This window comes from Paramisgurnus dabryanus, chromosome 4, assembly GCF_030506205.2.
Source record: "Paramisgurnus dabryanus chromosome 4, PD_genome_1.1, whole genome shotgun sequence".
NCBI classification, from domain to species: domain Eukaryota; kingdom Metazoa; phylum Chordata; class Actinopteri; order Cypriniformes; family Cobitidae; genus Paramisgurnus; species Paramisgurnus dabryanus.
The window spans coordinates 29,166,453-29,180,436 of NC_133340.1; the positions used below are offsets into that span (position 1 = coordinate 29,166,453).

Genomic DNA, 13,984 nt, shown 5'->3' on the forward strand with positions numbered 1-13,984 from the left:
GTTTTCCTCAAATCAATCCTCAATAATATATGTGCTAGTATATGAATGATATAATTGTAGTGCTATAAAAATGTTTGCAGACTATTATTCTTTGAATTGGATTTGCTACTAAATAGTTGGGGTTAACAATACAAAAAAGTGATATTTACAATTGGAATAATTTATTTAATTTTATGTAGCCTACATTAAGCTACACTGTCAGAAATAAAGGTACAAAAGTGTACCTTTTCTGTCACTGGGGCTGTACCCTAAGTTTCTGTTTGGTACCTTTACAGGAATACAAAACAGAATACAATTTTGGGTAGATTACCGTACCTTAAGGACCTACATTGTTAGAAAAAAGTCAAAATATGTACCCTAGCTGTCAGTGGGGAAAGACCTTTAAGAAGGTAATTGTATGGACCATTAGGTACAGATGTGTAAACATTTAGTACCAATATGTACCTTTGAGACACTAATATGTATTTTTGAGGTACTAATAAGCTCTCTTTGGTCCCAGCATGTACTTCTGAGGTACTTAAATGAAATCCTTAGGTGCAAAGCTGTACTTTTTGAAAGGGTACAGCCCCAGTGACAGAAAAGGTACAGTTTTGTACCTTTATTTCTGAGAGTGTATGTATTTTGTTGTGTTCTTGTCTTGTTGAGTGTCCATGTCTTTTATTTTGAAGTTCTCGTGTTCATGTCTTTTATTTTGATAGCATGTGTAGTCATGTTTGTCTCTAGTTTCCCTGATGTGTCTTGTTCTGATCAGTTTCTTGTCTATATATATCCGGTTGTTAAGTCATGATGTAAGGAATACAGTTTCTGGGTCCAAACCTCCACTAATTTCAATAGAGGATATTATTTAAACAGCCGTATATGAGCACTATTTATTCATTTTACACGTTGAAGCGAAAATTTTATAAACACTGTACAGTCTCTACTGTCAACAATATATTAATAATTCATACAAAATCCATGTCCATGACTCCATGCCTCTTTTTTTGTTTTTGTTTTTGTTTTGTTTTATTTATGTTCATCTGTTTTGATTTAATTAAACTGCACTTGGATTCTAAATTGCTCGCCTCTCAGTGGACTACTTTACAATGATCATGATTACTTATAAATATAATAATTTTCTAAGTCTTAACAATCGAGATTTTAAGCAACTGTGGGCATGTATGTACTCTACACAGATCAAAAATCATTGAAATCGGTTGAGAAATGTAAAAGTGATTTAACCTGCGGCCTTGTGCCTCTGGCCTTATCACAGCTGTGACGATATAGACCAGGAGTGGGGAACCCTGGGTCCTGGAGGGCCACTGTCCTGCAGAGTTTAGTTCCAACCCTAATTAAACACACCTGAAAAATCAAAGTAAAGTCTTCTGGATTACTTGAATGAAATTCAGGTGTGTTTGAGAGTGGCTCTCCAGGACCCAGGGTTCCCCACTCCTGATATAGACCAATATCACACTCTGACTCGAGCAATGTTGGTTAAATATATATATATTTATATATTTTTCTAAATGTATTTTGGGGCAACAAATACATTTCTTATTTTACAATCCATAAGGCAAAAAAATATGTATTTTTCATTGCCAAAATATAAAAGTTTGTATAACACGTATAAAGTATATTTTTGCAGTAAATATATTGCATTTTAATTTTTTCAAACCTTGTATGCAGCTACTGCTGCTATCAATTCGATCCTGAGCAAGATTAACAATCTGTTCCAGTGCTTTCAGAATCAGAAAATCAACATCAGGATTTGTGTCCATCTCTTCATGGTAGTTCTTCACTGGTAAGATGTTGCACATTGGTACACCAATCAAGCTACTACACATCTGCATCTAGAAAACATAACATTTCAAAAGAGACTGTAGATCAGTGAGATTCTCAACCTTTATCACTTCAAGACCCCCCCCCACTAATGTATAACAAATAAAATATTCTACACATTGCTTTAACTAAACAGATGTGTATTCATTAAAAATTACCAAACCCTAAGAAATATTTTGAAAAATGTTACACCCTTTTGGCCCCAAAAAAGTTTTTTTAAATGCCCCCCAATGGGCTCTGACCCCCTGATTGAGAAACACTACTGTAGATAATATTTTCTTTAATATCACTTAATGGATGATGTACCTTCTCTTTGATCTTCTTGCTGTGATAAACCCTTGTTAGATCTTTTTTCACCACTGGACATGCTTCATCTATTTTGGTCATGACAATGACTTGAGGAATACCTATACAACGTTAGACAAACATCATATGTCAAACATCAGGACAAGGGTCAAGTGGATAAGAAAGAATGATGGCAACTTATTATCACTGTCATATTTAAACCAGGGCCGTAACCACAATGCCCCCCAATATTCAAAAACGGACAAATTGTCCCCCTTTAGGATTTATGGTTTTACAGGGCTTCATGTCATTTGTTCTGTTGGCATAATAAAATGAGACACAGCATGTGAAAGTTTCACAGAGAGTGAAAAATATGAAAGTGTGAAGCAAATATGCAGTTTGGTTGTAGTATGATATATATAGTAGATATAAATTATATAAAATAGTTTTAAAGTATAAAATTATATAAAATGTCAGTCTACTGGCAGTTATATTTCTGAATGAAACGCCTATTTTTCAATATCCAATTAAAGCACATTGGAAAGCACAAGCCATGCCCACTATTTTCCTTGTGTGATAAGGGCCAATCAAACTAGACTTTTTGTTCCATTGACCTCCATTCATATGCATGCAAATGAGTCAAGCTTGTGCAACAATATTTCAAAGTTTACTGCGTAGCAAAGTTCAAGTCTGGCGAATTTGTATTATGTAAAGCGTTGTGACCAGTACATAACTGGTATGTCACTGTGTGACCTTTCTATCTACTGAAGAGCACAAATGGACGAAGCCAAATATTATATAATATTCACAGGAGAGACTCACCGCCTTTGCTATGGTAAGTACACTTTAATATGTTACAGATGGATGAATGTTTATTGCTATTCAGTATGTATTGATACATGTAGCCCTGAATGTTTTGGTCCCCACCAATGTTGAAGCTGTGGTTGTGGCCTTGATTTAAAACATACAACAACTTTTGAAAACCAAAATCACCATATTTCAAAGTAATAACCTCACAGTAACCTAACCAACAAATAATCATAATCCAAAGTTATAAAAACAGTAAACAAAGACATTCGGTGTAAGGCTGCATTACGATTAATCGTGACTAATTGTTTGCAGAATAAAAGTTATATACCATACACCTGTTCAACTGCTCGTTAATGCAAATATCTAATCAGCCAATCACATGGCAGCAACTCAATGCATTTAGGCATGTAGACATGGCCAAGATGATCTGTTGCAGTTCAAACCGAGCGTCAGAATGGGGAAGAAAGGTGATTTAAGTGACTTTGAGCGTGGCATGGTTGTTGGTGCCAGACGGGCTGGTCTGAGTATTTCAGAAACTACTGATCTACTGGGATTTTCACGCACAACCATCTCAAGGGTTTACAGAGAATGGTCCGAAAAAGAGAAAATATCCAGTGAGTGGCAGTTCTGTGGGCGCAAATGCCTTGTTGATGCCAGAGGTCAGAGAAGAATGGGCAGACTGGTTCGAACTGATAGAAAGGCAACAGTAACTCAAATAAACACTCGTGACAACCGAGGTATGCAGAAGAGCATCACTGAACGCACAACACGTCAAACCTTGAGGCGGATGGGAAACTGAGGCTACAATTCACACAGGCTCACAAAAATTGGACAATAGAAGTGTTGCCTGGTCTGATGAGTCTTGATTTCTGCTGCGACATTCAGATGGTAGAGTCAGAATTTGGCATAAACAACACGAAAGCATGGATCCATCCTCCCTTGTATCAAAGGTTCAGGCTGGTGATGTAATGGTGTGGGGGATATTTTCTTAGCACACTTTGGGCCCATTAGTACCAAATGAGCATTGTGTATTGTTTCTGACCATGTCCATTTCTTTATGACCACTGTGTACCCATCTTCTGATGGCTACTTTCAACAGAATAACGCGCCATGTCATAAAGTGCAAATCATCTCAGACTGGTTTCTTAAACATGACAATGAGTTCACTGAGCTCAAATGGCCTCCACAGTCACCAGATCTCAATCCAATAGAGTATTTTTGGGATGCGTTGGAATGGGAGATTCGCATCATGGATGTGCAGCCGACAAATCTGCAGCAGCTGTGTAATGTTATCATGTCAATATGGACCAAAATCTCTGAGGAATGTTTCCAGTACCTTGTTGAATCTATGCCACGAAGGATTAAGGTAGTTCTGAAGGCAAAAGAGGGTCAAACCCGGTACTAGTAAGGTGTACCTAATAAAGTGGCCGGTGAGGGTATATATACATAATTATTATACATAGTACACACACACATCTATATTATGTAAACAAACTTTTATTCTGCAAATGATTCATCGTTATTAATCGTTATGCAGCCTTTAATTCGGCGTTCAGTTTTACCTCTATCACTGATTCTGCTGCGAATGATCTTCAACTTGTCAATAAGTTTCTCGTCAGTGAATGATAATTTATCAGCAGCTATGATGTAAACCAGACAGAAAGCCTGGTCAGAGAGGTTGGGGTCACTAATGTAATGTTCATCCCCTTGAGCGATTGGCTTTGACTCATCAAACTGAATTATAAGATAAAACATACAAAACATTAGACATACTGGACACAAACAAATCTTATGGTAAAGTGTTATTCTCCCAAATATTGTGATTTATTACTTTATAGCCATCCTTCACATGGCCAAATACAGCACTGACGATGTCCTCTGGAAGTGACCCACCCAACGCTTTAGAATCTAAGCCCATTACATCTGTGAAGACATAGGGCAAGAACTTGTGTCCACTTTTAATGCAGGATGATTTGAGCTATAAAGACCAAAAATAAAGCACCATTTACATTTGGAGGACATTTTTAAATTAATTAATTTTAAATTACCTAGTTTTAAGCTTATGTTTTTATTTAAAGGTATAGCGGAAGATTTTCTTTTCCGGGTGGATCATCTAGACTATTGGTCATCCCAGTTGTCAATCATTCTGATGATATGTTGAGGTAAGGCTATCGTACATGCTCGTCCCTAGGTTAGCTTTCTGCATATGTCCACTTTCAGGTGGATATGTGTGGTGACTGGTGGGTTTCACCCATTCATTGAAGCTCGCGTTCTCGTGTTTTTTCTAAATGTGTGAGAGTCGCAAGAGAGAAAAGGTGTCTATGAATTGTATGACAAGAAGATAAAGGCCTCTGAAGAAACAAACATGACCAGAGTGTTTTTGGGAGAATATTTCACACGCTGGCATGCGTTAAAAGCCTGGGTTGGGCTTTGCCACACGAAGTTTCTACTTGACAGGTAAAGTTTGTCATGCTATTTTGGGAAATCCATTTAAAATCACTCCTATTAAAAGTTGATGTAAGCGATGATTCGCGATGCTAGCCCTGGAACGAACCGTGCAGACACGGTAAACATGCCGACAGCAACTTGTAAACAGAGCGAAGAGAAGAACTAGGCTCCTGCCTGCTCTCTCTTTCTCTCGCTCGTGCACACGTTTAATAGGCGTTTCCTTTCTGGAGCAGTTGCGCATGTGCATTTTTTTTGTGGAGGGGCAGTTCTTTTCAAAAATTCTGGAAAATCTTCTGCTATACCTTTAAAGATAGGCTATATGAGTGCAGAAAGAGATGAAAATTGCCACCTTTGTTGTAAAACGTTTACTATACCCAGCAGATGAATTAAATAGTGCCATGGAGGAGATCCGTTCTTGAAAGACACTATTGATCGAGTTTATAAAGCTGGACTTTCCTGCTCCAATTTCTCCAGCAACCAGGATCTTAATGTACTTCACATCTTCATTACTCAGAGTGAATTCTTCTAGCTTCTTTTTCAGGACATCTCTCTGACTGTCAAGAGAAATACAAATAAAGCTGGAAAATCAGAAAGGCAAAGTTTAAAAATATCTACTGTGATATATCATCACTTACTTCCAATCAATCTTTCTCCATGGTTCATTGAATTCTGGTATAAACAGATCAAAAATCTGTATGATCAGTGTTTGTGATCTAATATGAACACTAATCATATAAATACTGCTTTTATGTCATAAAGAAAAGAGTCTTACCTGGTTGAGGCGGTGGTGCTACTGGTCTTGACACTGTTCAGCCCATATTTGCACAACCACCAGGAAGCAATTTCAGTCATAAATCAAAGTAGGGGAAGATTGTTATCTATAAAATAGCTTGCTAACAATGCAAACACATGAACATCATTTTTCATGTTTTTGTTGAACACATCTCATTTAACATTCACAGTGATGTGGAAAAGTAAAATAACTTTGTAAATGGGTGACCCACAACGGTTCATTTTTATTATGTTTTGTGATAGTTGTTCATCGGCATCTTTGCCTGTGTTTAAATCTTGTCTCAAAACTCATGTTTCATGCTGCCTTTGAGTAAATTGATGAGTAATGTTTTTTTTTTTATTATTGTATGAAGGCCTTTTTTTAATTGCTTTTTTGTGTACAGTATTTACTTGTTTCATCTGTACAGCACTTTGAAAGGCATGATGCGGCCATGTTTAAATGTGCTTTAAAAAAAACTGAACTTGATTTTCAGATTTACTTTGGTGATTCAGTAAGTCAGGTGCAAAATGAAGTTCAATGGGTTAATGGATCACATTTAAACATCAAATGTCAAGAGATACCAGAGAGCCATACGAACATAACATCTTCACTGAAAACAGGACGACAGTACACGGGTACAGTAATCACTAAAATGATAGCAAAATATTTAAAGCTTAATGTAATGAAGCTTGTGCTTTGACAGGACATGTTTTAAAGCGTGCCATTATGGTGCACATCCACAACAAGAGTCAAACTTTCTGTCCAGTACATAACTAAGTTTAAGTTTTGCATTTTGTGCAGATAGATACATGTAATGTAATACATTTATGTTGTATTTAAGGCCTAATATTACGTAAAATGCATCATATAGAAATCGCTTCAGTTTGTGTTTATTAACCCTTTCGTTTTACTTCTTCATGCAGCTTTTCCTGTTAGAGGTTTCTGTTAAAAACATTTAATTTATTAATAATCTAGCATGTGTTCATTTTTCTGTCATAGTTTCTTCAAAATTAAGTTTTAATGTTTTTAATAAAAATATTTCCATTTTCACCACGATGCATACGTACCGCCCCTTTAAATGCCCCACCTCCAATTAATTGAGAACTCGTTTTTCAGACCTAATCAAAAAAGAAAAAAGAAAAAAAAATGACACATGCACATCCCTAAATCCAGGGTACCCATTCTCACCAAGATGCGTACAAATGACACTCAGTGTGATGATCGTGCAATAGATCCGCCAAATTCCGCTTTTGCGTGCATATGATACGCCAGCCCTTCCAGTTCACTTATATGGCGAATCGTTTTGTGTCATTTTATTTATTGGTTTCTCATTTGTTTTCTGTTTTTTAAACCATTTTCGCTTGGATTTAGGGTTAGATTTGGGTTTTGCTTTAGGATGTAATTTAATAGGTTTCTCCATGTTTTGTCTATTTTTAAATAATTGGTCACTTGGAATTGGGGTTAGAATCGGGGTTTGGGTTAGGATGTCATTTTATGTTACAAAAAGTTGATCTAACTCAAAACCCAAGCGACAATGGTAAAAAAACAGAAAACAAATGAGAAACCAATAAATAAAACGACACGAAACGATTCGCCATATAAGTGAACGGGAAGGACTGGCGTATCATGTGCACGCAAAAGCGGAATTTGGCGGATCTATTGCATGATAATCACAATGCATGTCATTTGCTTTTTATTCGTGGGTTGAGGGGGCACGCAATTAGCAACAATAACTTGCAAAAACAAGACATTAAAACAACAAATACAGTGCAAGCACACACTCAAACAACTGGTACAGACTGTCAGCTCATTCCCCGTTTAAAGTGCAGAAGATCACAGAATTACCATAATCACGTCGCAATGCTGTTAACGGTCTATAGCCACACTTCACATTTAGGCTTATGTAAATTAAAACAACGCTAAATTATCTTAAAAAAAAAGCTGATGGCGGCGTGTGCAAACATTAAAACTTCCTTAAAACAGTGTCCTGTAGATTTAAAAATTCCACCTCGACCTCTAATCTCTGAGTTTGAGCCAGTCTGTGTTTGCATGAAGTCAGATGGAGCAGGCGGTGCTGGTTCGTTCTAAATGTTCTAAAATCCATATTTTACACAATCCATAAAATGCCCCAAAAACACATTGCTAGTATCAAGTCACATTAATATGCTAAAGACCTAAAGACGCATGAGACGCAGCAATACAACCAATCAGAGAAACTGGTCTATTTTAATAATAATTAAAAAACATATATCAACTATATTTTCCTCATTTGATTACATTAAAAGTCATGAAACATTCAATGTTTAATTTATTTTAATTATTCTTGATATATATTAAATTAATAAAAAAAACTGTGTATGGGGGGCACAACAACCTGTTTGGGGGGCACGGCCCGCAAATGTCCCCCCTTGACGTCGGCCCTGCTTGAGTGGCCAAGACCGCAAGTATAAAAATGTGATTTTCAAAAATTAAACAGAAAATAAACAGAAATAAAAGTGACCGGAGTTAGATTTTCCCCAGAACTGTTAAAAGTGCAGTCAGTGTGAAGCAGCACAGTAAATGCAGAGTTAAACAGATGTGTTTTTAATCTAGATTTAAAAGTGTTTACTGTTGAATCACATCAGGGGGGTATTGCACAAAAGTAGAATTATCTTTTGACATTTTAAATATGTCAAATTATGTATTTAAATAGAATAACATGCACACTGTCATATTAATATTGAAATTAAAATACAATTTGTAAACTTACTGACTTTATTTTAAAAAACAAACTAAAATAGCATAATAATTTGGACCATCCATCACTTTCAGAAAATCAAGATTAAGAACATTTTGCATGCTGGTGACTTGATTGCAGAAATAAACAAGGTAAAGTCTGTTGACATATTTTATCGTCTTTACTAATTTTAACATTAAAAAAGTCTTGTATATCTGCCACAGGGGTGGTTGCAATCCACTGCATCCAATGACAATAGGGAAAGCTGTAACACAAAAGAATGCCTGTTCTCCTGGGACTGCCCTAATGTAATACTTTATTGAGGAATCTGTTCCTGTTACTTGCAATCTTGTAGAAGTGATTTCAGTGCTAGACTGACATTTCTTACATCACCTGAGAATCTGTACCTCTATGTCAGATATTTCTCATGCATTAATGCTAGTCTACATAATTATGTACTTAATTGAAACCGCCTTTCAACTTCATCAGCTATTTCTTACCTCAACAACCGCATCAATAAATGTATTCATCAAACCCCTGACAGCAGTCTTCATAAAAACACTAAAATAACAGTATGCATACTTAGATAAATTATAGTCTATCTAGTATTTTAATGCAGGACCATGAAGTGACTAAAACACATGAATATCTAGTAGGAATGACAGGAATAGCCGATTAATCTGAAATGGTATAGTCTGCTATACCAGTGTTTCTCAAACTTTTTCAGCGTCGGGCCCCCATTGAATATGGTGCATCCTTTTGTGGCCCCCCAAAAGAAAATTTATGGCAAAAAATTGCAAAACTTAACATTTTAATTAAACAAAAATATTAAATTATTCAATGTAGTGATGTTGGTTAGTATCATAATTTTTCTGAGATTTAAGTACACAGAATTTATGATAAATTAATTTATTTTATAAAAACCGGGGGCCCCCGGCACCATCTCATGGGCCCCCAGTTTGAGAACCACTGTGCTATAGCATGCTGTGGATGTTTTATGAGTCTGTGGTGTTTAGCATAATTTTTATGCTGTGGTCTGTTGGTGAATTGGTATGAAGGTAGTGGACAGAAATTAACTGGACAAATTAATTAGAAGGGCTGGCTCTGAACTAGGTATGAAGCTGGACTCTGTTCATGTTGTGGTTGAGAGAAGAATACTGTCAAAACTTAATTCAATTCTGAACAATCCCTTTCACCCATAGGGTGCTGGCTGACCAGAGAAGTACATTTAGTCAGAGACTGATCACTGCTAAGTGTTTTACTGAGGGCTTTAGAAGATCCTTCATACCTGTGGCCATTAGGCTGTATAACTCCTCTTTGTGAGTGCTGGGAAAATTCACTATTGAAGTAAATTACCCTTTTTTATATGTTTATTATTTTTTTATTTCTTTTAAAAATTATCTTTTAATTTTTAAATCATTGATGGCCATATAATTATTTTTTTTTCTTTAATTTCTTTATTTTCTATAATTGTAACATCAAACCAATTTCCCCCTGGGATTAATAAAATTCTTTGAATTGAATTAATCACTAGGATTAATCTTAGCCTGGTTGTTAGCCTGCTCTGGAGCAGGCTAGCTGCAAAGAGTAAATCTCCATAGTAACTTCATTTAGATTAATTTAGCCTCCCTTCATGCAACCGAGTCAGGGCTAAATTCAGCCAGGATAACTGGAAAATCCCAGCTTAATCCCTTATCTTGCTTTTGTGCAATACCCCTCAGATCTCTTCTGGAAGCTGACTACAGGTGGCTTAATAACTAAATGCTAACGCACCTTGTTTTGAGTGAACCCTTGGTATTTCTAACTAAAATGATCAGAGTTATCGGTTAGGTTTATATTCAATTAGCATATCTGTCATGTATTTAGGTCCTAGTAATTTCCAAATAGTGTGTTTGTGCTCTCTAATATGAACACTACTGCTTATATGTCATAAAGAAAAAGAGTCTTACCTGGTGGAGACGATGATGCTACTGGTTTTGACGCTCCCCCGCCCATATTTGCAACACCTTCAGAAGCAATTTCGGTCATAAATAAAAGTAGGGGAAGATTGTTATCTATAAAATAGCTTGCTTAAATCACAATAAAACAACATATTTACTACCAACAATTACAGCTTACATAAAATCACAACATAACATTTTTTTTTAGGTTGTTTCACTTACAACACACATGCAAAGGTTACACTCTGAAGCTATTTTGGGGATTTCCGCCTGGATTTGGCCTACCCAATTTCAAAAGCTTCCCATACCCACATGCAGAAGTGTACATACAAAGGTTTGGTGTCATTTTACTGGAAACCCTTTGAAATTACATAAACATTGTTGAAAGTGCTAAACATGGTTGTATTTGTTATCAATCCTCTAATAAACACAACAATAAATAGGCGCTTTTTGATGTTTTTTTTCTTCTAAAGTCTGTATTTAAAAGTGTATAACTCTGGCCCATGAGGGCTCCAGCAACCTGCAGACAGTTTTGTTTGATTACAGCAAATGTCAGCTAACACATCAGCTAGTTGATAATCTATGCAAAAGTTATTTTATTCCAACTGAAGGGAGGATTAATACCCTTTTTGTATACAATTTCTGCCTAAAAACATTTGAAGTGTCCCCATAACCACAAACAGTGGAATAAATGCAATATCTTTATATCATTTTATAGAAAACCCTCTGAAGTTACATAAAAGCTGCTGTTTGTGACAAATATGTTGTTTTTCATATGATGAAACACCACATTTTCTTTGTTTGTGTTGTTTCTGTGTGCTCTAGCAGACTGCAGATTTTACTGAAGGTTTACAAAAGACAATTTTTTAACCTCATTATTCATTCAATGATTGTTGGATATGTGTTGATAATAGAACAAAAAGAACAATGTAGTCTTATTCCTGAGAATGAGAGCTTTCATTTAATATAAGACTTGCCCATGTTTGTCATATTTGAAAAATATGAAATATGTGAATATTAAATTATATTATAAGAAATTGTGGGGGGTGATAGTGTAAATTAAGTGTAAATAACTTTCTTACAGTAAAATATATCTCAAGGTGATGCATATCTGCAGAAAGAGATTTTAAGCTTTCAAACAGTATCTCATATGTGGTACTGTGGTCCATGACAGACCATTACAAATTAAAATAATATTTTATATTATGTCATAATAAGTAATTTTGGACCGGGTACAGGGTCCGCAGAGTTAAAGAAGATAACATCTAAAAGTGTAGCACCACAGCAACAGGTTTTTATGTTTTTTTCTGAAAGCGTGTGTGATAGAACCAAAATCCCTGTAGATTTAATGTGACTATCACTCGAAGTGGACTGGTATGTACCAGTCCACGGTGCCAACACTTTCATATTTTAAGCCAGATATCTTCAACCCTGCAGAGTTTTACTTCTTCCCCATTTAAACAAATGTGAAGCAGCCAGCTGGTCAAGGTCTTCATGATCACTTAAAAGTTAAAGGCAGGTGTGTTGGAGTAGGGTCGAAACTAAAGTATACAGGACAGGTCTCTAGAACCTCATTCACACAGGACTTTGGTCCCAGAAATTACCCTTAAAATTGTCAGACAAGTTACTAACATAAATAGTACTGTAACCAAAGCTTGTAAAATACAGTAAATAATTACATGATAAATCATCATTCATTCATATTTCTGATAGATGTAGACACAAAACTTGTCATGGCTCTCTTGGTCCTGAATATAAGTGACCTATATATCTGGCCTAAAGGTAAAAGACAGTAGTGACTGTGCAGTGCATGAGTAGCATCTAAGGCTATTTGTGTACCTTTAACTTTTGTCCTCCTATAATAAATACTAATGAGTGGTTCCTGTAATGAATCCTACATTTATAAAGTACCGCAAACTAGAGGGTCCGTTTTTGGCTCCATCCCTAAGTTATGTTATGCTATTCAACAACTTTTTTAATGATTTGTTTACAATAAAATTTACAATTATTAAAACAAATACATGTAAATCTGATTGATTTCGTACTGTAAACCTAAAAAAAAGTCAAAGTTTTAGATTTATCTAGATAATTTCAAAGAATTTACCAAAAAATTTTTTATTTCTACTTTAAGCACTGATATGGTTTAATATATTACTAAATTAATTCTGTTATTGCAATGAAGAGTGTAGGCAGCAGATCCAAGTTCAGTAGGGTTTTTATTAAAACAAAATAAAACAAGATAATCCATACAGTAAATGCGTGGCATAAGAAACAGGGAAAATGGACCAGGGAACACAGAACAGGAGCAACATGTGAAAACAATACTCGACAATAACAAATGAAACACAAGGGCAATATATACACCTGGATTAATAAAGAAAACAAGACAATCAGACAAGGACCAATGAACAAAAGAACTACAAAGACATGGCAGACAATGACAAAGACATGACTATGGAAACACAAAACAGGACTGTTTACTATGAGAATGTTATGTTATATAGCCTGACTGTAATACAACCCCAGAATATATGCACTGTAATGATGATATCAAATCAACATATATGTTATGTTACTTTCATACTTTCAAGTTAAAGTCAAATCAATTCTTAGTCAGCATAATGAAGTTTAAACATTTTTTGTGTGAGCGTAATGTCATCCAGCTCATCTTGAGAGTCAACAGCTGACTTCAGACCAATTAAAAATAATGTTGAAATAAAGATATTAGTAAATAATTGCTCACCTTGGATTATTTTCAAGATTTGAAGATGGTCTGCGCTGTAGGTCTGCTATTTGTGTTTGTGATTTCTCCTCTGTCAGTGATAACAGAGGAGTCAGTGATAAATGCTGCTTCATTCAAGGGTTTAGTGGAGAGAACCCAGTGCAGAGCATTTATAGGATCTGTTATACTTTCACTTTCATTATGATGTCATAGTAATGCTGCGTAAACTGCAGACATCCGCATTGCAGATATTTCAGTGGATGTTATGACACACCCATCAGGCTAATCTTTAGTTTAAGATAGATTTATGTTATAGATCATTTAAACATGCTTTTGTGGTTTGGTCAAAAATGTTTGTGGAAGTTTATTTGCTTGTAAAATGCTGAAAATCATTGCACCTGGTTAAAACTTTAAATATATAGCACGTAAAGGCAGACCTAAGCTATATGTCATTGTTTTTATACCACAATGCT

At 35.5% G+C, this 13,984-nt stretch overlaps 1 protein-coding gene across 12 annotated transcripts in view; it reads right to left on the reverse strand.

Moving 5' to 3' along the window:
- The window catches only part of LOC135735638 (interferon-induced protein 44-like), a 104,594-nt gene that overhangs the window by 7,421 nt on the left and 83,189 nt on the right, over positions 1-13,984 (reverse strand). For 5 of the 12 annotated variants that reach the window (XM_065254090.1, XM_073814369.1, XM_065254088.1 and 2 more), the window contains 8 exons: positions 10,799-10,855; positions 6,134-6,166; positions 5,997-6,030; positions 5,711-5,915; positions 4,745-4,891; positions 4,476-4,647; positions 2,125-2,225; positions 1,655-1,829 (listed from right to left, as the gene is read on the reverse strand). In XM_065254090.1, the coding sequence (XP_065110162.1) occupies positions 1,655-1,829; positions 2,125-2,225; positions 4,476-4,647; positions 4,745-4,891; positions 5,711-5,915; positions 5,997-6,030; positions 6,134-6,166; positions 10,799-10,855 (924 nt within the window). Of the gene's footprint in view, positions 1-1,654; positions 1,830-2,124; positions 2,226-4,475; positions 4,648-4,744; positions 4,892-5,710; positions 5,916-5,996; positions 6,031-6,133; positions 6,167-7,200; positions 7,252-10,798; positions 10,856-13,532; positions 13,644-13,984 lie in introns of those variants that run through there. The other 7 variants (XM_065254097.1, XR_012336551.1, XR_012336550.1 and 4 more) reach the window with 7 other exon arrangements.